The 24,109-nt window shown below is 39.9% G+C and overlaps 1 protein-coding gene across 8 annotated transcripts in view; it reads right to left on the bottom strand.

Moving 5' to 3' along the window:
* The window catches only part of FBXW11 (F-box and WD repeat domain containing 11), a 132,982-nt gene that overhangs the window by 34,959 nt on the left and 73,914 nt on the right, over positions 1-24,109 (bottom strand). For 6 of the 8 annotated variants that reach the window (XM_081234050.1, XM_081234049.1, XM_081234048.1 and 3 more), the window contains 2 exons: positions 11,612-11,674; positions 7,466-7,691 (listed from right to left, as the gene is read on the bottom strand). In XM_081234050.1, the coding sequence (XP_081090176.1) occupies positions 7,466-7,691; positions 11,612-11,674 (289 nt within the window). The remainder of the gene's footprint in view (positions 1-7,465; positions 7,692-11,611; positions 11,675-24,109) is intronic. The other 2 variants (XM_081234053.1, XM_081234055.1) reach the window with 1 other exon arrangement.

Genomic DNA, 24,109 nt, shown 5'->3' with positions numbered 1-24,109 from the left:
TCCAAAGCTTTATCTGACCCTTCCATTTCAGTCTCTACAATTCTGATTCTGTCATACAGAAAAGTGGATATTCCACACCAGATCTGCATGGTGGGCAAATGCAGTAAGTCTTTACCCCAAGTTGCTGGCAAACATGTTAAATGGGTCAGAACCAAGGACAGCACCCGTGATTCTATATTTCCCTTCAAGCTATCATACACCCACATTCATTAAATACTCACAAGGTACCAACACTGAGCCACCAGTTCTAAATCATCTGGATTTTATACTACTATTATCCAGCCCATATCTCTCTATTCAGTCCTCAAGGATATCTGGAGAAACTGTGCCCCATGAAGACACTATCATCTTTATTTATACCATGTTTCTGACTTGCTAGTCTCATAACTTTATCCAAAAAGGAAATCAAGTGAATTTGGTATGGTTACTCTCCATGTGCCCTTGCTGGTGCTTACTACATAAAGTTGGTATTGCAATTTTTTGTTTACAAGTTGGCACTAGCTGCTTTGTGTCACTTTTAAACATATATAACCTATGTTGATTATAGAAAAACTATAAAATGCATATAAGCAAATACCTTTAAATCCCTAAACCCCACCTCTCAGAGATAATGGCTTTTAACATTCTGTATACTGTATCTTTCTAGGATTACACAACCCTACATAATCTTTTCAACAGCTAATTAACTTTTGATAATCTATTTGAGAATTAGGCTAGAATGGAACATCAAGTTCAATAGCCAATAGCTCCCAAATACACACCTTCTCCAGTTCTCCCGTTCTTAAGACCAGGAAATCTGCTCACCAATCATCTCTGGGTACTATCATGCAGGACTACCAAACACAGTTGTACAAGCTGTATGTGCACAACTGTACCCAGGAGCTCTACCTACTGGTTTTCAATTACTTCTCAACGTTCCACAATTCTGAAAATCACAGCCTTAGGTTCTGTCACTATCCAGGCACACAACATTTTTAGGTGTACTTGTTACAGGAGCTATGTTAAAGACATCTTCATATCTTTCTTGGACTACAATTATCCTGTCCTTTCTGGTTTTAAAACCATTATTCTTAGTGGGGAAAGAAAAAAGGATAAGCTAAATGAGGAGTGAAAATATGCTGTTTCTTTCTATTACCACTACACCATCTACTCCAAGTACACTGTCCCTTCATTCTACATGCTCTTGCTCCAAACAGTTGATTATTTTATTTGTTTTTAACTCTCCCAAATTCCTTAACCATTTTGGACAATTTCACATTAGTTGGGGCTTGGCCTTCTTGATACCATTCTCAAAGGTTCAGGCTACCTTTTTGTGTATCTCCATGCCCCTTTCTTCCATCTTCTGTCCAAGTGTATTTAAAATCAGGGAAATTCATGGATAATCACATGGGGTTCTACTTGTGCCTATCCACTGATAGGATTAGCAAATTATTAATCAGAACTTTAAATTTCAGAATCTTTCTGTCTTTAATCATATTTTCTTTTACAGTCTCTGGCCATGGCCTAATAAACTTAGCTCTTCTCTGAATTCTTCTAATTCTGGGGTACTTATCTGACTATCTTCTAGTTTCTACACTTAATATGAGAACACAGTCACTTTCCAAGGTTTATGTTAATTCTAATCACTAACCAAATCCTCCTAATTGGTTATGAACACACCCCTAGCCAATTCCCCTCTCAAACCCTCTGCTGAGAGAGGAAATGAACAGACAAGAACACATTATATAGCTGTCTTTTCAGGCCTCAATGGCTGCCACATCCCCATGGTCTATATATGAACTGGGAAAGCTGCATCCAAATCCTCCACCTGGCTGGGTAGTCTATGAGCTGGTTCTCAGAAGCCTGTGTGGTTATATCACTTAGGGTTACTGATCTGAGAAATAACAGCAGCAGAAACAGCTTCCTAAATATTCTCTGATCCACTGAATCAGAATCTCTAGATGGTGGGGACCAGAAATCTATATTCTTAAGAATTACTACCAGATAATTCTGACATGCTGGGAACTACTGCTTCATAGCAATAATATCCCTTTTAGACCTCACTGATTTCCCGCCACCTCAATATCTCACACCACTGGGCTATCCATGAGATTCTGCATAAAGAAGCTCATTATTAGACACATACTTCCTACTCTTTCAAATGCCACTGGTCCAATTCGGCAACATCTCAGTGAAATCTATGAGATTTGACTTATTTCATTTTGTTAATACTTTAAATTCACTTCATCCTTCTAGGGGGCAGCATGTTTTAGTTTCTCGGAAAATGCACTGGCTATAGAGCCATACAATCTGGGTTGAAGCAAATCAGTTTTCCTTTTTGGATGTCAGTCTGCCATAAAATAGGAATGATATTAAATGCCTAAGAAGGATCATCTCGTATAATCTGCATGATAAAACCCTCTGAGATAGGCTATAAATAGCCTCATTTTATAGAGAAGGAACTTCTTAACCTTGTTGGAAAGGTTAATAAGAGGCGGTAATTCAGGAGCCAGATACAAAGCAGGTACTCGATAAATGTCAGTCTCTCTTCTTCCCTCTTCCAGAAATTGCTTTAGCTGATATCACTGGTCAAGGAAGCTAAGCAGTATTCCCCTTCCTTGTTACTTTCTGCAGAGAAAATTTGACACACCTCCCCTAGCAAATCGCTAATTCCTCACTAATAGCTTGGAGTAAGTCTCATACCCCTTAAATATTTAAAGACGACTAGGAATCACACAACCTCTATTTTGGGCACCTTGGAGTAGCTAGCCCCAGGAGCCATGGAGACCTTGTAACTTTCTGATTTCAAGACTATTCAGAACACAGAGGTTACTGAATAAGGGGGTCCATTTGCCTGAGCTAGAAAGTGCCCTGAAGGTGTTAAAGCTAAGCATTTTCTTAAGTATCAATGTCTGGCTCTCATTTACTCTATGGTGCTGAGACGCCCCCATCTCCTGCCACCCCCCTTCCCAAGGCAATAAGAGGACACATTATGGCCTCAGAAAATGAGTCCAGAATACCGCACACACAGTGCTGAAGAAGTGCTGCTGTTGCTAATTATAGGCACCAGATGAAGGTCTGGAAATTTTTCAATAATAAATTAAAACAATTAAAAGGCAAAATTTTCAAAGCTCAATATGTAAATAACATTGTACCAAAATGAAACTCAAATGTGTAATGTCAGTTCAATGCCCTTGACTATAGCCAGTTTTAAGACAGCTGCTTAGATCATACAATTACAGAAACTTTTATTGTTTTAGAAACACATTTCAAAGAGCAGCTGCAAAGAAATTTCCTTCCCCACCCACCCCTGCCGTCCCTTCCCCCTCCCTAGTCACAGATCTAGTTGTAAAATCTGAAGTTAGAAACTTTCTTTCCTGACAGCAAAAGTCTGTCAGTGGATGCCTTTAACTTGGAATATACTGACCTAAGGATTCAGATACAAATGCTCAGGTCACGAAGTCCAACATTTTGTTATGCCAACAAAGTGGCACACACACCTACCTAAATGATGTCAGGATGAATCAATTCGGAAATCGGTGGGTGAATAATTAAAACTTCCTGGCAATAAATCGTACTGCAGGTGCTTCCTGCCTCTCTGGGCTTTTTTTTTTTTAACTGACATCCTCAGAATACCCACCAGATGCTAGGCATATTATATACAATGTCTTTAATCTTCACAATATCCTATAAAGTATTATTATCATTCTCACACAGATAAGGAAACTGAGGCTCCAAAAAGTGAGCTCACATAACCATTAGGTGCAGGGGCTGGGATTCAAATGGAGGGGCTGTCAAATCCAACACCCATCATCTTTCCACTCTGTCATGCTGGATCTCTGGCCCTGCATCCAGCCTAAAGCCTACACTCTGGTTCTTCCACATCGCCCAAGACCTCTGATCTAATCTCTGTCACATTCACAGTCCATAATGGTTTATCATCCTTACTTGAGGATGAGACAAAAGAATAAACCATGGCCAGGAAGGTAAGTGTTTTTAAAATTCTTAATTGCTTAGACACCTCACCAAACAGATCGCCAATGCTTATCGTCCTTCTTGAAGTACAATCTGTCTCTACTTCAAATGGTATAAATTTTCCCTTTAACAACAGTTCTTACAAACCACAAACTTAGCCTGCAGAAATTGACATTGCAGACTAAACATTTACCATGATTTTTAGAAAAGCATATCATAATTATCACTTTTTCCACTGAACCAAAAGGAGCCAGAGACCACAAACATTTTCCATTTTCCCTATACTGACAGGTACGATATTCACAGTAAGCATTAAAAAGTCAAAACTACAGACCGTTTTTATAGAATTAATGGTTTTCACAATCAAAAGAAGTCTTAAGTAGACTGTCAATTTCAACAAAGTAAAAATTCAAACTAAGGATCATCTACAGTAAAAGCTAAACACCAAAGCAGGATAATGATTAGTAAGTTGTTCCACACATTATTAAATCTAAGTATGAACAAACACATGGACCTGTTTCTCCCCTAATGCTCTTAAGGCGAGATCTGTGCTAAGGAACTAATGCCAGATTTAATCCAAGTCTACTAGACACTAACTAACACAATCAACTTGGCCAGCTTGTCCCCAGCTATTAGATTCATATGTATGATATATACTGACATATGTATATATGTTCAGATCAAATCCTGTTAAAACAAATAGCATTTTAACAAAAATATTTCCATGTCCCAGCCAATGGTCCGTTCATTTCATGTAATACTCGATACCACAAAATTCCACTTTAACAGAGATATGGACAATGCCTTAAAATTCGCTGTAATGAAAACTGAATTGTGTGCAATTATACTAACCATATTTATATACATAACACATGTTCATCTGTTCTGTCTCTTCTCCAATTCTGTACACTCCCCAAGAGAAGGGGCTGCCTCTGAACTATACTCCGCAAATCAAGAGAACTACAACAGTGCCACCTCGTGGATATTCTGTAAATATAAGTTGAGTTCACTGGTGCTCTAAAATGTTTGAGAGGCAAAAAATAAAAATAAACCAAAACAACAGAAAGCAAACAGAATGGATTTGCCTCAAAAAATGGGAGCATAGCTTCATTTACTTAGAAGCACTTAAGAGGAACAAGTATAATTGTCAACTTTAAAAACTACCCTGTCTCTTCTTGGTGTGAAATGTAGCATGAGTCAGTACAAAGTCTTGGATGAGGGGGGTTCTGAGTTCTGGGCTGCACATACAGAGGAGCTGCAGCACATGTGCACTCATCTTACTCTAATTCACCTAATAATTCTCTCTCTCATGCAATTAGAAGCATAGCTCTTCTCTCCCACTCTCTCTCTCTTATAATTTAATTAAAAGTAAATGTTACTGAATTGGGGTGTAAACCATGTATACTTGAGGCCAGTTTAAGGCACTGTCCAGAGTAATCTTAACTGGAAGTGATTTCAGTTTTTGTACTAGCTTTTGCACCAACCCCCACCATCACCTGCAAAATCACAATAACCAAGATGTATGATCTTAGGCATTTCACCCAATTCTTTGATCCTTGGCTTCATAATCTACCCAATGAGAAACAGCACTAGGTGACGGCTAAGATCCCTTTCAGCAATTAAATACTATGATTCTAGAAAAAGAGGGTTCATGTTTTGCTTTTCTAGAAATACTAATTCAAGAATTGAAAATAACGCTACATTTCAGCATAAAAAGAACAGTAGGGTCAAAATTTTCTAAGCTAACTCTCAAATATCCTTAAAACACTCCCTTTGTAGAAAGTAAACTTACAAGTTCTAGAAGAGGGATTAGGAATCAGAGGCTGGCATGTCACTTTGCAGCCCCAGGTTTCAGGCCTGAGGCATGAGCCCAGGTCCTGTCTACTGTGGAAATACTTAGACTATGGAGTCGTGATGCACTGTAAATCACAGACAGGCTAAGAGAGAAGCTACTCTTTGAGGAACCATCCAGAAGCTCTGAAAAAAGGGTAGGGCTGGTGGCAATGCTACTGGTTTATCCCTGGCTATTTCTAGGCATACCCTGGCATGGCAGCTGTAACCTCCAGGTTACCCTGACCACATTAAAGGAGAATGTTCTGGCCAGCAGTCTCACATTCTCTTCAAGAGTGAAATCTCTCTATCTTACCTAGACAAACTTAAAATAAAAAATTTAAAAAAGAACACAGAGAGAAAAGAATTAACGAGTGACCAAAAATCAAAAAGGGGGACTTCCCTGGTGGCGCAGTGGTTAAGAATCCGCCTGCCAGTGCAGGGGACACAGGTTCAATCCCTGGTCTGGGAAGATCCCACATGCCATGGAGAAACTAAGCCCGTGTGCCACAATTACTGAGCCTGCACTCTAGAGTCCGCGAGCCACAACTGCTGAGCTCACGTGCCACAACTACTGAAGCCCACGTGCCTAGAGCCTGTGCTCCGCAACAAGAGAAGCCACCGCAATGAGAAGCCCGTGCACCGCAATGAAGAGTAGCTCCTGCTCACCGCAACTAGAGAAAGCCCGCGCGCAGCAACGAAGACCCAAAGCAGCCAAAAATAAATAAATAGATAACTTTAAAAAAAACCCAAAAAACAAAGGGGGATGAACAGGCAGAGCACAGCGGGTTTTTAGAGCAGTGAAACTGTTCTGTGTGACACTATAATGGTAGATACATGTCACTATACATTTGTCAAAAGCCACAGAATGTACAACACCAAGAGTGAAACTTGAAGTATGTACTTTGAGTGATAGTGATGTGTCAGTGTAGGTTCATGTATTGTAACAAATGTACCACTCTAGTGTAGGATGTTGATAGCAGGGAGGCTGTGCTGGGGGTTGTTGTGGGTGGGGGGGAGGATATGGAAACTGTACTTTCTGCCCAATTTTGCTGTGAACCTAAAACTGTTGTAAAAGTAGTCTTTTTTTTTTTTTTTTTTTTAACCAAAGTAAACTTAACTGGGGGGTGAGGAGGGAGAGAGAGAGAAAGAGAAAAGGGAGAGAAGGACACACTCATGCAGGGGTAGAATAGTGAGGGAGAGGATGCAGAAATAAGTTTTAAGAAATGTAATAAGACATGCTATCAATTTCCCCAATACTTTTCTGCCATTCCCTAAGTGTCACTTCAGATATAAATGAACGTCTTAAATTTGGGGACACTTCCCAAACACTGTAGGAAAAATTGTCCCATATTAAAAAAAAATACTTATAAAGGCAAAATGCAGATTCTATAGACACCACATCAAAATAAAAAGTACAGCATTAATTCACTAATGTAGCAATAGTATTGACCAATGATCAACACTATTAATCACAGAAACTGCCTACAGTTCCTAGATAGATGCTAAATTATAACTCCTCTTCAAGTACCACATATTAAAGTACAGTATGTGTCCCAAAGAAATGCTGTCTCACACTGTACTCATTCATTCATTTCACAAACACCTACTCGGGTCCGTCTAGGCTCTTGGGCTGGGCATTCTTCCACTCCTCAGCTTTTTAAAAGACAAGCATGGTTACCTGGTAAAGCGGTAATAAAGTCCCGCTGCAACATGGGCTTCAGGTAAGAGTTAATATGTCCATGCTGGTAATGACACATTCGTGAAATAAGGTGTTCCACAAATTCCACTTGATCTGATTCAGACCACTGGTCAAAATATTTAATACACAAGTCTTTTTCTTTTTGATAGTTTCCTTCTGATGGCCTCTTTCTGGAGACGATCACTGATGATGTTCCATTACTTATCTATTTTAGAAAAACAAAAAAGTAATTAGTTTGACAAGGAAAATAAATCTTAAGAGCATATCATCAGAAACATTTTTTTGCCCTGTGTATTTATTCTTAAAATGCCAGTTTTACCCTAAAGCCAAACTCTATTAATTAATTAAGCCAAACTTTATTAATTAATTCAGGAAATAATTTAAAATGTATTCAGGGCCCATGTACTCGAATTAGTCACTAAAGTAATGATAAAGTTAGAGTTCTATCTAAAGCTAAATGGTGTCTTAAATCATCATTCTCCAATGCTTATTCCAAAACCGTGCTGTTATCAGTTAACTAATGCTGGAGAAGACCATCTTAGAAAAACTGTTCAACTTGGCAAAGTGGCAACTGATTGATTATTGATGGTTTGTTTTCCTTCCTCAAAGTTGGAAGGTAAAGCTATATTCACCTATGCAAATAGTTCTCACACTTGTGCATGCATCAGAATAACAAGAGCTTGTTAACACATAGACTGTCGGGCCCACCGAGGAGGTTCTGATCCTACAGGTCTGGAGTAGAGGCTGAGCACTTCCAACAAGTCCCCAGGTGATGCTGATGCTGCTGGTCTAGAGACTGCACTTCAGGGACCTCACTCTGAAAACCACTGGTCTATGTAACGGAGAAATCAGAGAGCAATTCAACCTAAAAAGCTTCATTTTACCTAACAGTTTCAATCTCCTCCGTATTATTTCCAGGGCTGCTAATTGCTGACGAAATCGTTTACAGACTTTCACTCTCTCTTTCAATCACCTACTCAGAAAGTGACCCAAGGTAAACCACATATGCCTGAAAAGTTCCTCATCTTATTTAGTTGGTTTATGGATATCCCACAGACTCCTATACTAATAGTTGCATCTCTCATCAAATCTACATGGTCCTTGCATAAAATCAGTATACTTTTTAAAAACTGAAACTAGGGCTTCCCTGGTGGTGCAGTGGTGGAGAATACGCCTGCCAATGCAGGGGACACGGGTTCGATCCCTGGTCCGGGAAGATCCCACATGCTGCGGAGCAACTAAGCCCATGCGCCACAACTACTGAGCCTGCGCTCTAGAGTCTGTGAGCCACAACTACTGAGCTCACACGCCTAGAGCCCGTGCTCCGCAACAGGAGAAGCCAACGCCATGAGAAGCCCGCGCACCGCAACAAAGAGTAGCCCCCGCTCACCGCAACTAGAGAAAGCCCGTGCATAGCAATGAAGACCCAACACAGCCAAAAATAAATAAATAAAATAAATTTAAAAAAAACCCCTGAAACTACATACACTGCACCTGGACAACAATATCCAAAAAAATCTAAATCCCTAGACTGAAGCCACAACTGCTACTGATATTATGAGGCTCAGTAATTTCCCTGTTTACAAACAAAAGAACCTCAATACTTTCGTCAAACATTTGCCAAGCCATCTGTCCATCACTATTCTGAATGCCCCTTCATGTGTAACACTAGAAGGAATAACATATAAGAGTATTTTGAAAACTGAAGAGTTGCATCACAAACATCCATTAATTCCATTAGGAGCTTATTTCAGAAGTCTTACATGGGAAGAACCAAGAGCTTTTGTTATCAGTATATCCCCTAACTTAAAGTGAACTGAACCCATCCCAGAAAGAAGACATCCTTTGTAAACATCCAAAGGAGTCTTTAGCCTTCCTTGGTAAAATCTTAAAAAGCCTTCATATCTGAAGTGAGTTCTTATGTCGACATTTAGAGGTATAAACCTGGAAGGCATTAATCTCCCACCTCACTTATCTTACCACTTCCTTGCCTGAGAACGTTTTTTCCCTTATAATTTGGGTGAGGGAGAGCTCACTGACACCGGACACCACCAGGGGGCAGCATTGAACAGAGATTTTTGATGTTGCTTGTAGTAAAACATTCATATCAAACAGAACCAAAACATCAGCATTAAGAACAGATGAAGTAAAAATTCTTTGCTGTGGTGAATATCAGCTAGCATAAGGAGCACCTTTGCTACTTCTAAGCATAAGGATGTTCACCATAATGTTATAATAAAATTCAGAAAAAACTACCCAGTTTCAGGCAACTGATTAAAGTGAATTATAATACATCTACACAAAGTACTACAATGCAGCCATTAGAATTAGGTTTATAAAGTAAGATTTTAATAACAAGAGAACATGTTTATGAAATAGTATTAGGGACAAAAGAATTTTATATAGCATATGATCACAATAATTTGTGTGAAGGGGAACACGCCAAGGAAAAGTAAAGAATATAAATGAAAATGTTAAAAGTGCCTAATCTTGAGAGAGAAAGCTACATATTTTTTCCTTCCCCTTTTCTTTCTATATTTTTTTTTTTCTTTTTTTTTTTTTTTTTTTTTTTTTTCTTTTTGCGGTATGCGGGCCTCTCACTGCTGCGGCCTCTCCCGTTGCGGAGCACAGGCTCCGGATGCGCAGGCCCAGCGGCCATGGCTCACGGGCCCAGCCACTCCGCGGCACATGGGATCCTCCCAGACCGGGGCACGAACCCGTATCCCCTGCATCGGCAGGCGGACTCTCAACCACTGTGCCACCAGGGAGGCCCTATATTTTTTTCATAATAACTTGCCAAAATAATTGCTTTCGTAACAGGTTAAATATAATTATGGTAACAACTTGCATTTGTGTACTGCTTTATTGTTTATAAAATACTTTTATCTCACTTGATAAGCAAAAGGGTTATTATTTCATTTACAGAAGGGTTCCTAACCATCTAGCCTCCTTAGAGCATCGGCATACCATTAACTAGTTGACTGAAAGGCAGATGGAAAAAAAAAACAAAAACAAAAAAAAACCCTGAAAGCTAAAGTGTTAAGAACCACTGTGAATTGAAAATCAATAGTAAATTAAGAGAATCCTGTCGCAAAATACCAGACATGGAGGGAACAGCAGTCAGTCTGCACATGTTCCCCCTAAAATAACAGTATGTGCCCAATTCTACAGCACATTTTCCATTTCTATTTCTAACCACCTGCTTGGCCCAGAAAGATCTTCCTGGAATTGCACTGCTTTGTTTCTTTTCATCGTAAATTTGTTGGGGACACTTTATTCTTGCTAACTCCTTTGCTTCAAATCAAATGAACCCAGAGAACTTTTTTAAATCATTATTCTCTTCAGATTTAGATTTGTTTTGCTTTTAATTGTATCTTCATGAAGGGAAAAATTATGTGTACCATAATGGTCGATGAAAACACGAAATCATGAAACTTTATATGCTCTCCATCCCGCGCCTTACAAAAAAACTGGAGGATTGGAAGGAAAACTGGAAAGCTAAAATAGAGCTAGGAGAGAAGGAAACTGAACTCAAAAGGAAAAGGCAAACAAATAGGAAATGGGGGAGAAGGGTGACGGTTGGGAGAAAAGGTCAGTGCATACGCTGGTATGCGGCATGGTGCCATTCTGGTGACAAAGGACACCACCACTGTCCATCTTTGGCTTAGACAGTGGCCCCAGAGACGGAATATTTTGGACTGCAGCCAACTTCAGAAACTTGGTGAGAATTCCTAAATTCTTTACTATTCATAATGACACTTCCCTAAGGAACAGAAGATAAATTAGGGTGGATTCTTTTTTTTTTTTTCTTACGTGGACCATTTTAAAAGTCTTCATTGAATTAGTTACAATATTGCTTCTGTTTTATGTCTTGGGTTTTTGGCCCTGAGGCATGTGGGCTCTTAGTTCCCCGACCAGGGATCGAACCCCCACCCCCGGCATTGGAAAGTGAAGTCTTAACCACTGGACCACCAGGGAAGTCCCAGGGTGGATCCTGAAACTAGCAGAATTGCACAAAAGAAAACAGAAGTACTTGGCTCTTAGTTTCACTGAGGACAGGAGCTGAGGGAGCATCTTATCGACAGTAAGTCAATTGCTATCTTAGCTGTGCGCCGTCATTCCTACCTGCCAAAGAGTATTTTTCTTTGGGGACTCATCTTCATTTTGATCCTCCATAACTGAAGTGTTCTAAGGGGGGAAAAACAGGTTATTTGAATTATGCCGAGTTTTGCAAATCCTAAATAACTACACCAAAATATAGTTTTGAAAACCCAAACTGGAGTGTACCAACACCAACCCAAGAGCTGTTTGGCTTGTGGCTAACACATGCCATTTTGGGTCAACAAGGGTGTTTTCATCTTTGATCAATCATTAGTTAGTGGTTGGACAAAAGTAAGCATAAGGTCTTTATGAAGGTTGGGTGTACTTAGAAAACAGGCTAAATTATGGGAGTGGGGCTGAAGCTCTACCTCAACCATCCCTGTTATTCTTTTAACCTGAAGAAAGAAGGCCCTGAGACCCACTAAGTTCCTGATGATTGCACAAAACATTTACTAGAATGTCTGCTACTCAGTAGCCCACCCCAGCCATCAGCAATTAGAAGTGACAAAGCCCTGGAAGCCCCCCTGCCTTTCTCTTTCCTCCCCTGATGGCCTTGTTTTTCTGGAATGGCTTTGCAATCTCCCCTAGCAAGCATGGTGGGTGCCCCAACCTTTTCCCTTAAGAGGAGGATGCTGTTAGCCAGCAACAATCTGGCTTGCCTTGGGAATGCATTAGCTTTTGATTTTTGTGTTTACTGCACAAAGAGGCACTGTGTATTCTTTCTGGTGACCTAGTCGCTCAATAGATGCCCATTAACTGGAGATTATACATGATTGGATTTTCCCTTTTGAAGCTCCTACCTAATAGCTAAATGGAAACTTAATGAGAAGGGGAAGTGGGAGAGTTGTGTTCTGAAAGGAATAACAACTCATTTATGGATAGCAGTCCCTCTAAGATTCCTTCCCAAACCTAAAATTCCAAGATTGGGGTATAAAATTTAAACTATAACATTTGTCCCGTAGTATTAGTCCAAAAGATTCTATAGATCTATTTAAGTTGTCAGTGTTTACAAGAGCTTGTTTACTGCCTATAGGGAATAAGCCTACCTCTCAAATTTTCCCTGTTTTTCCTTTATGTTCATCAAGTTGTAAAATGTTTGGGCACATACAGTATTTCCAAACACTCCATTTGAAAATACCCAACGTAGGTGGTGGCAGAAGAATCACCACTGGACACTAGTGCTCTGCAGGTCTCACAGCAGGCTCTGATCAGAGATGTACAATGAGGGCTTCCCTAGTGGCACAGTGGTTAAGAATCTGCCTGCCAATGCAGGGGACACGGGCTCGAGCCCTGGTCCGGGAAGATCCCACTTGCCGCGGAGCAACTAAGCCCGTGCGCCGCAACTACTGAGCCTGCGCTCTAGAGCCCGCGAGCCACAACTACTGAAGCCTGCGCACCTAGAGCCTGTGCTCCACAACTAGAGAAGCCACCGCAATGAGAAGCCTGCACACCGCAACAAAGAGTAGCCCCTGCTCTCAGCAACCAGAGAAAAAACCTGCGTACAGCAGCAAAGACCCAAGGTAGCCAAAAATTAAATAAATGAATAAAATAAAATAAATTTTAAAAAAAGAGATGTAGAATGATGTAGTAGAAAAGCCAAAGGCTTTGAAACCAAAGAGAGAAGTTGGAATCCAGATTTGGTCACTCCTCTGTGTGTGTGTGTGTGTGTGTGTGAGAGAGAGAGAGAGAGAGAGAGAGACAGAGAGAGACAGAGACAGAGAGAGACAGAGAGAGAGACAGAGACAGAGACAGAGAGAGAGAGAGAGAGAGCGAGAGAGAGCGAGCAAGCGAGCCTGAGCAAGTTTTTCTACCCATGGACAAATACAAACCACACAAAGTTGTGGGGATTGAGACTACCAGCACAGTGCCTGGTGTATAGTGGGTATTCAAAAACTCTGTTTACGCCCTGCTTTGAAGATACTACTGTCCCCCAGGTGTTATCTTCTCATGCTTTTCTAACTTCAGACTTTGACAGAAAGACTCCAGATGGTTGCCTAATAGGGAAAACCCACTGGCTTCCTTGATAAAACCTTACAAGCCGCATAACACTGAGGTCTGCAATGGGGAAGGGGGCCAGGAGGGCAGGGCTCAATATGTTAAAGTCAACCATGAGCTAGAGAGGAAGGAAGTGTGTCCAAGTGTCCAAAGCAGGTCTAAAGTGGTGGCAGCAATAAATGATCCTGAATGGGAAAGGGGGGATGAAGAATAGAGAAACACAAGTAGTACTCCTCCCTCAAATTTTCCTTTTACTGCTATCTTGAAGGACTTAGGGATTAATAAAGCTGACAGGTTTCCTTAGGGGAATGAACAAAGTGGGAACAGTGACTCAGTATATCACCTGGATCTGACTGGTAGTTACAAAGGCATCCTTGCAATATCACAATGTCCTGGGTTCTGAGAGAGTGGCTGGGAACATGGAGAGGGGAGCGTGCCAAATGGAAGAGAGACGGGAAGTAAGTGCCCGCTCCCTCGTCTCCAGGCAGCCCAGGAAATGTGTGAAGGAGGTATATGTGCAAAGGGCTTTAACTCCAAACTTTTAAAACCCAGGAGTCTGAATCCACCAGAGCTATTCTGACGTAAGCTACCTCAATACTTTCCTCACTCAGGGAGGAAACAAAAAAACGTCAGAAGTTCCTGCGGACTACACAAAAAACAACCGTCTTTCCAGTAAGAAAATTTAATTCTTCCTTTCATTCCAAAACAGAGAAATGGTGTTTATTTACATAGCTGAGAAGGAAACAACCCCTCTGATAAAAACAGCAACGACTCTCTTAGGCTTGATGAAAGTGGATAAAAACATACAATTTAGTAAAACTGTATTTAATAGAGCCCTGTGAGGGCTGGAATACATTTTTTTTTTTCAATTTCTCTTACAAAGCCTTCAGGAAAAGATGCCAAAGGGAAAAAGCTGCCCTCGAGCTACACTGATCAGAGGATCATTTCCAAAGAGTAATCCAGGTGACACAAGAGATGCTCAGAGGAAAAAGGGTCCTGGGGTCTAATTAAGTTTAACAAATGCTGCATGCTCACGTGTGTGCTCTCCCCTGCCGCCCTTCTTCCTTTCCGACACACACACACACACCCCACAACGCACTTCGTAAAGATACTAAAGGCTCCGACATCTCATAATTTAAAAAATCAGGTTAGGTTAGTTTAACACAGCTACCCCTAATTTGTTGGGTATGGCCACCCCCCTTTTACACTCTCTCAATAAGAGCTCAGCACACTGGCAAACAGTGGACTAGGACAGTAGCATGGCACAATTCCTTCCTCCTCCCAATTCACTACATGAATACTGCTGGGAGACAAAGGAAATGCCCACTTTTGGTAAACACAATGTATACCTCTCCTATTCCTCATCATCTTATGTGGGGATAAGAATGGGTGGCAAGCATCGAAAATTCTAAGAGCCACAGGTTTTCTTCTTAGTCACTTTGACTGGGCTTCCTGGTGGTGCAGTGCTTGAGAACCCACCTGCCAATGCAGGGGACACGGGTTCGAGCCCTGGTCCGGGAAGATCCCACATGCCGTGGTACAACTAAGCCCGTGCACCACAACTAGTGAGCCTGCGCTCTAGAGCCCGTGAGCCACAACTACGGAAGCCCACAGTCCACAACTACTAAGGCCTGTGCACCTAGAGCCCCGTGCTCCACAACAAAAGAAGCCACTGCAATGAGAAGCCCGTGCATCACAATGAAGAGTAGCCCCCGCTCGCCCCAACTAGAGAAAAGCCTGCACACAGCAACGAAGACCCAGCGCAGCCAAAAATAAATAAATAAATAATCATTTTGACTTTTATTCCTTAACGGTTTAATAGACAAAAGGTCACAAGTTCAAGGGTGAGGTAAGAAAAAACAATGAGCCTTCCTTCCAGGAGAAAAGGAAGGTGGTTTCCTACATCCAAGCTCTCAGATGAAACCATGAGGTAAGCCAATCTGAGAGGTGAAATCCTCTTTTAAGTCTCCAACACTTCTGGGAAAGGAAAGTTCTTTGAAATACCAACCTGGCTTAATCACTTCCTACCCTCCTCATCATCATCTCTTTCCTCCTACACCTACCAAGAAGCATCACATGCAAACAAATAAAAAACGCAGACCTTCCTCCTACCAATGGAAGATACAATCTAGGAAGCAGCAGCTAGACTCTAGGGCAGATCAACCTCAGTACTAGTGACATTTGGGGCCAGATTAATTCCATGGTGCGGGGGTGGTGGTGGTGGTGGTGGCTGTCCTGTACAATGTAGGATGTCAGGCAGCATCCCTGGCGTTTCCCTGCTAGTTGCCAGCAGCAACCCCCTCCCCTGCCCTAACTGTGAAAACCAAAAATGTCTCCAGATTGCCAAATGTCAGGGGTGGGGATTGGGGGCACAGGGCAACAAAACTGCCCCCTCCACTTGAGAGCCACTGCTCTAGGGGTGTGAGCCCCTAAACTCGCTTCCTTAGGAAATTATACTAAAAAATCACCGCCATCTCAGGCCTGGCCTTTCTTTCTCTTCAGGCTTCTTTTCCTTTAACCCCTGTGACAGTATGTGATTTCTTCAAATACAGCCTGACCGCACCATAGTCAAGTAGTTCATAGAGTACACAGATATCTAAATTCTGGGGTAAATCCTGCTTGCCCTTCAATGCCTATCCAGGAAAACTTGATATAAGGAGTTCTCTACTAGAGATCCATGGGCTTGGGGGTGTGGATGAGGGTGATAAATATCATGAAGTCATACACAAAAGTTAGTGTGTATACAGTCCTCCAGAAAGAAGATCCAGAGCTTTCATTAGATCTCAAAGGTGTCTCAAATGTAATAAAATAGCAAAGCATGTCTTTGACCAAATAGGCGGCCAGGGTGGATGGAGCCTAGGTATACGTGTTTTGCTTTGCTTTAATTTAAAGTTCTCCAGGTAATTTTTATGTATGTCTCTGCTTTAAAATCACTGCTATGGCAAAATGATGTGGTCCATGTAGTACTAGTACCACCATCCTAAGGGAATTGCACTGATACCGTCATGACAGACTCCATCCCAATATGTGATATTTCAGAACTACCAAATACCATGAGAATCTAATGCCTGTTCCTTCTCTTATAAAGCCTTCAGAAGAAGATGCCGAAGGGAAAATGATGCTCTTAAGCTACACTGATCAGAGGATAATTTCCAAAGAGTATTCCAGGTAACACAAGAGATGTTCAGAGAAAAAAGGGTTCTGAGGTCTAATTGAGTTTGACAAATGTGGTGCACTGCATGAGTGTTCCCCCCACTCCACTCCCAGAGGTTACGATATACTTCGTTAAGATACTAAAGGCTCTGTAACATCTCATAATTTAAAAATCAGGCTAGGTTAGTTTAACCTAGCTTTCCCAAGTTTGTTGGATATGGCCACCCCCCTTTCACACTCTCTTAATAAGAGCTCAGCACATACTGGCAAACACAGGACTAGGGCAATAGCATGGCATGATTCCTTCCCCCTCCCAATTCACCGGACAAATACTTTGTGTGGGGGGGGGGGTGGGCGGTGGGCAGGGAGGGCCAAGGAAATGCCCACTTTGGTAAACACAACATATTCCTCTCCTATTTCCCATCATCTTTCCCAGTCTGCTATATGGGGTTAGTCTGTGTAAAAGCACGGCAGGCTCTAAGCAGTGATATATCTTTGCCAGTAGGTGCCACCAACTAACACAGAATATATTTCACTTGGAAAATTCCCTAGTTTAAGAGTTATGTAAGAGGAATCAATTTCCTACTTTAAAAATCCTACAAATTCTGCATTTTGGCTTTCATGATGAGAAATACTTATACAATGTAAGGTTTTCATATCAAAAACATCTTTACTCCTGAGAGGAAGCAAAAACAAAAACAAAAACAAAAACCTTACAAAGGATCTAGAAAACATGCGGGCACTTTGCCCTTTTCTCTTGTGTTTTTAAATGTTTGGATTTAAGAAATTAAGGATAGGGCTTCCCTGGTGGCGCAGTGGTTGAGAGCCCGCCTGCCGATGCAGGGGACGTGGGAGAGGCCACAACAGTGAGAGGCCCACGTACCGCAAAAAAAAAAAAAAAAAGAAAGAAAGAAAGAAATTAAGGTTAACAGATACATTGTGCAAAATGTTATTAGATAACTTTAGTCTCTGTACTATGCTAGTTTCACACACTGTCTTTTTCTTAACATTTAAAAAAATTTATTTTATTAAAGTGTAGTTGATTTACAATGTTGTGTTTTAATTTCTGTTGTACAGCAAAGTGATTCAGTTATATATATATATATATATATGCATTCTTTTTCATATTCTTTTCCATTATGATTTATCACAGGATATTGAATAGAGTTCCCTGTGCTATACAGTAGACACACATTGTCTTTTAATCTTCAGAAAAAATATGTAAGTAGACATTCCAATTTTACAGAAGAAACTGAGGAGCAGAGAAATAAGTAACTGGATCAGATCTAGGTCTGTTCTACTCAGAAATCAATGTACTTTCTATACAGAAAAATACAGCTCAGGTGTTTTCCAACTGCTGGTTGTAGCCTATGAAATCAATTTAATGGGCTGTAACCAGCACTTTAAAAATAAAAAGCGAAATTGAATCCAGGCATTCCCCTGCCCACAAGGGTAAGCATAACAAAAAACACACAGAAAGGCTAAAAGCAATAAGCAAAACATAACAGGAAAATTCAAATTAAAAGGAAAGCAAAAGTTATTATTGCAAGGAGAGCAATATTCAAGTCAAACCACTGAATAACATAAAGAGCTTTAAAACTCTCTAAAAAGCAAAAATCTATAAAGAGGATAATGTGTGTTTTTATATACTGAATAAAATTCCACAAAGTACAAAAAAGTTAGAAATATTTTTTAAGCACCTTTTCATCTTCGACAGATCAAGCAGACCAACCAACAAACAACACTTGATTTTCCATGGAACATTAAGAACAACAACAAAAAAAAACTGATAGAGAATCCTAGGCCACAGAAGAAATCTCAAATACAGTTAGAAAGCAGGAAGAGATTATACATTTGAGAGCAGGCCAAGCAGAAAAGTCTAGATTTAGTTTACCAATTATTACTTGCATAAATTCCAAAGGTAAATACACAGAACAATGACTGGCACAGGCAAACCAAACACCTTTGAATTGTTATTGTTAATGCCAGCTTGGCCCCCAATCTAGCCTACAATTCTTCCCCCTTAAACCCAAATCTTACCAACACGTTGTTGGGAAATGAGATCAATGGAAAGCCAGAAGCATTCATTTGGAAGAAGAAGAGACAAGCTTGTCCAAAAAAGCAGCCCCTATCTCTCATACCACTCTTGCAACTCAAGGAAGAAAGCCATGAATAAATACATCTATACATACATGACTTTTTAATACAATGACTCCGGCCACCAGTAAGCACAACTTAATCAGAAACCTTCTCCTCCTCCGCACATACACTAAAATGTAGAAACAAACTAGCTGTTTTCTTTCTACAATATAATGAAACTAAAAAGTAATAAAAAAATTTAAATCCATTGGGAGTTTGACTGAAATCACTGCAACATGCTATTTCCAATGTAGTAAATTTCCTTCCAACTTACCTAACCTGTAGTTCCACTCAAATTTTTAACAAGTATTTGGCTGCTATTAACATTACATGACAAGATAATACTAAGGTATCTGGAAGAATAAATATAGGAGAGTTTTTCTTCCTTTCCTCACCACGAATTTTTTTTTTTTTTTTTTTTTGCGGTACGCGGGCCTCTCACTGCTGGGGCCTCTCCCATTGCAGAGCACAGGCTCCGGACACGCAGGCTCAGCGGCCATGGCTCACAGGCCTAGCCGCTCTGCAGCATGTGGGATCTTCCCAGACCGGGGCACGAACCGGTGTCCCTTGCATCAGCAGGTGGACTCTCAACCACTGCGCCACCAGGAAAGCCCCACCAATTATTTTTTAAAAGAGGGGAATGCCTATGTTATTATATATTAAAATTTTTCTTAAAAGCTATAATAATTAGTGTGGTACTAACAAAGCAAGACCAATGAAACAGAACAGTAAGTCGAGAAACATTCTTTTACACTTACAATTTGTGTATGATGAAGTTAGAACTTCAAATAGGGGAGAAAGGGATCATTTAAGAAAGAGTATTAAAAATAAAAGTTAGGGCTTCCCTGGTGGCGCAGTGCTTGAGAGTCCGCCTGCCGATGCAGGGGACACGGGTTCGTGTCCCAGTCCGGGAAGATCCCACATGCCACGGAGCGGCTGGGCCCGTGAGCCATGGCCGCTGAGCCTGCGCGTCGGAGGCTGTGCTCTGCAACGGGAGAGGCTACAACAGTGAGAGGCCCGCGTACCGCAAAAAAAAAATTTAAAAATAAAAATAAAAGTTAACTGCTACCTCATGTCACATACCAATATATACTATGGATAAAAAGAACCAAGTGTCAAAAACTCTAAAACCATAAAATGACAAAAAGCAGCTACCAAACAGAAATAAAATTTAGATTTGACTAAAAAATTTTTTTAGCTTAGGAATGTTCATAATCAAATTTTAAAGACAAATACATTGGGGGAAATATTTTGACATATGGTAAATAACTTACCATATGAAGATCTCTTATAAATTAGTTAGGAAACCAAAATTAATACTTTAATAGTCAAATAAGCAAAGAGTAACTACCAATACTGCAAAACAAGAAATTTAAATGGCTGTCAAAAATGAACATGTACATAACAAAGAAGGATGTAATTTTTCACCTATCAAATTAGTAACTTTAATTTTTATATACTTTATAGGAACTGGGCTCTTTGGTAGGATTATAAATTGTTACCTTTCAGAAAATATTTATCAACATATAACTTCAAAAATTACTACATAACACTGGATATAATTTAACTTACAGCAACTTATCCTAAGGAATTGTAGACCTACACAAAATTGTAGCTACAACAATTTATAACACAGAAAAACAGAAAACAATGTAAATGTCTAACAAGAGGGTTTGGACATCATTTAAATATATGATACAACAGGAGAAAATTTAAATTCTTTTAAAAAACTTTTCTATTGAAGCATAATACATATACATTACATACATAAATACATGTATACACACACACATGTATTACACACACATAGATACATATACTCGTGTATATAAGGTCTAGATGTAAATTTTATTTCTTACTGTAAAAACACTGAAAACCCCTGGTTAAGGTATTAGAGTACAACGAATCCCATACTGCAAAACTTACCACCTTTTCAGTTTTCTTTCAGTTCTCCGAATTATATCAAACGATATTTTCATATCTCTCTAATACCTTCACTTGTCTGTTCTTAACAAAAAGAGCTGGTCTCCTGTTCAGTTTACTGTAACATACAGTATCTGGCTAGAATTTCATTATAGGTTTTGTTTTTAACGGTATTTATTTTTACAGTAACCTATCTCAGTAAGTTGCCATTATTTCATGGCAACTTACAGTGATGCATAAGTTGCAGTGATGCATAGTTCCCTCTTCTGATTTTTCAAAGAAAGCAGATTTTAAAAATATGTGAAGTAGAAAAAAAGAACAAACGCTATGCATATATCAAAAACTGTGAAGGCCGCAGTCACCTGTCTAAATCTGGTGAAATACTATCTAAAAAGAATAGTGACATGAAAAATGGTCTAAACTACATTAGATGGGGAAAAAAGCAAGTCAAAATATGTCTGTATTACCCCATCTTTACAAATAAAATTTTATCTATTTATTTATTTAGAAAAGCAACTAGATAAAGTGTGTTAAAATGCTAACAATACTATCTATGTAATTTTTATTTTCTTTTTCCTTATATAGCCCATCTACATTTTCCTTAAAGACACATCTCTTTTTAATAACAACGAACAGTGATTTTTTCAAAATGAAACTTAGGGCTTCCCTGGTGGCGCAGTGGTTGAGAGTCCGCCTGCCGATGCAGGGGACACGAGTTCGTGTCCCGGTCCGGGAAGATCCCACATGCCGTGGAGCGGCTTGGCCCGTGAGCCATGGCCGCTGAGCCTACGTGTCCACAATGGGAGAGGCCACAACAGTGAGAGGCCCGTGTACCACACACACACAAAAAAATAATAAAATAAATACAAAATGAAACTTAAAAAAGTAAAAGATCTACATCAAGACCCCAGATATATATGCTCTAGTTTAAAGAAAGAGAAACTAGTCACTGAAACTTCCAGCAGAGTCAGATGCTGCCGCATGTCATCTGACCTCTCTATGCCTGTTTCCTGATCCATAAAACTGAAGTGAAAACAGAGCCTCCCTGACAGAAAATTTAAAAAGATAATCCTGGCACTTAATATGGGCTCCTTTAGTCAAATTTAACCTCCACAGGACAGAGGTGTTTGGCTGTTTTATTCATTCTGTATTCTTTTTTAAAATTATTATTAATTAATTTATTTATTTATGGCTGTGTTGGGTCTTCGTTTCTGTGCGAGGGCTTTCTCTAGTTGTGGCAAGTGGGGGCCACTCTTCATCGCGGTGCGAGGGCCTCTCACTATCGCGGCCTCTCTTGTTGCGGAGCACAGGCTCCAGACGCGCAGGCTCAGTAGTTGTGGCTCACGGGCCCAGCTGCTCCACAGCATGTGGGATCTTCCCAGACCAGGGCTCGAACCTGTGTCCCCTGCATTGGCAGGCAGATTCTCAACCACGGCGCCACCAGGGAAGCCCTCATTCTCTATTCTTAGCATTTAGAATAATTCCTGACACACTACTTAAGTACAGAAGTATAATAAATATCTACTAATAATATTATCTATAGTTATTACAATCTTCCTGTTAATTGTAAAGGCCAAAACTGTAATTTTGTTTCTGCTTACTCCTTTTCCATAATTTCCAAACTGTCTACAATGAGCAAGGATTCAAAATGTAGGGGAAGAAAAACATGCAACACCATTTCTGGTCCTCACAGAAAGTAGCAAGAAATAAAATCTATTTTCAGAAAGGCAGTCACCCTTATCACAGCCAAAGTATTCATTTACCTAGGTAAAAGAAGAACATCTCATTAATTATTTGACTGTTTAAAAAGGTCCAAAAGAAGCACAGACACAAGTCTGCTGGGGTCTCCCTAAGAAAGCAGACAAGGAGTGGCAGCATGTGCACTTAAATGCTTCCTAGGGCTTAACACTTTGGAGAGAACTTTAAAGTAAAACTTGTAAATGTTTCATATGCACTAAAGGAAGCCAGAAAAAGAAGGTGCTTTAGAAGTGGTAACAGAATAATGGCCAAAAGATCCTGAGTTGTGAAGAATGGCGGAAGGCGTCAGTCTGCTGAAGTGTAAAGAGCAGGCCTTCAGAGCCAGGAGTCCCCAGTGCAAATCCCAGGCTCTGCCAATTACAAACTGTGACTTCCGGTAAGTCACTTGACTTCTCTCTCAGATTCGGTTTCCTCTTTTATAGGACAGGGATAATATTGCCTATGTTGCAGGAATAGAAATAACATGTGCAAAGTACCTACAACATAACATTGCTCAGAGGGGAAAAAATAATACACCAGAAAAACATTTTTACTCTTTTGCTTCTACTATAAATCATTTTAAAAGAAATATGAAAGCATCTATCAGTGATGTCAGGCAAAGCTAGAGAAATACCATCCCACATCAAAATCATTTCTCATATTACTGTGTTCAAGGGTAACTTAACAGACTCAGCAAAGATTTCAAACATGAAATCTACCCAAGAAATTGTAAAACAATGAATTATATTGAATATTTATAATAACAGTAGCTACCACTTATTGAATACACTTTAGAGATTATATCATTTAATGAAAACTGGGGAAAGGAAACCAAAACCACCAAAAACTTAAAACTTAAAAGAGTAAGAGATGATGAATTTAACACAATACCAATCAAAACTCCAGCAGGCTTTACCACCACCCCACCCCACCCCACCCCCCAGCAAAATGAGCTGATTTTAAAATTCATATGGAAATATACAGAGTGAAGGCAATCTGGAAGAACTAAGTAAGAGAATTTACACTATGAAATATCAAGATCTAAAATACAGCTATTGTAACAAAGAGAGTGTTATATAGGAATAAAAGTAGACAAATTGATCAACAGAACAAAACAGCATCCAAACTCAGATTCACACATATGAGTTCACTTGACTGAACACTAAGGCAACACTTCAGTGCAGTGGAGAAAAAATGCTCTTTTCAATAAAAGACCGTATCAACCGGATATCCTTATATTTTGAGCCCCACTCTCTCACCAAGGGGGGGAAAAATCTATTCTAGATAGACTGCAGATCTAAATGTAAAAGGTAAGCTTTTAGAAGAAACCACAGAACATCTTCATGACCTTGGAATAGCTAAAGCTTTCTTAAACAGGACAAAGCAACTGCTAACCAGAAAGAAAAATCTGATAAATTGGATTATAATGAGGAATTTCTCTTCACTGTAAGCACAATTAAGAGACTGAAAAGAAGATTAAAATGTTCTAAAACTGATTTATACTGATGGTACAACACTGAACTGCATACTTGAAATGGATGAATTTTATGATATGCAAAATATATCTCAATTTTT

The sequence above is a fragment of the Mesoplodon bidens genome (genome assembly GCF_964165515.1).
Source record: "Mesoplodon bidens genome assembly, chromosome: 4".
Lineage (NCBI taxonomy): Eukaryota > Metazoa > Chordata > Mammalia > Artiodactyla > Ziphiidae > Mesoplodon > Mesoplodon bidens.
This window is presented reverse-complemented; position numbering and strand designations above follow the sequence as displayed.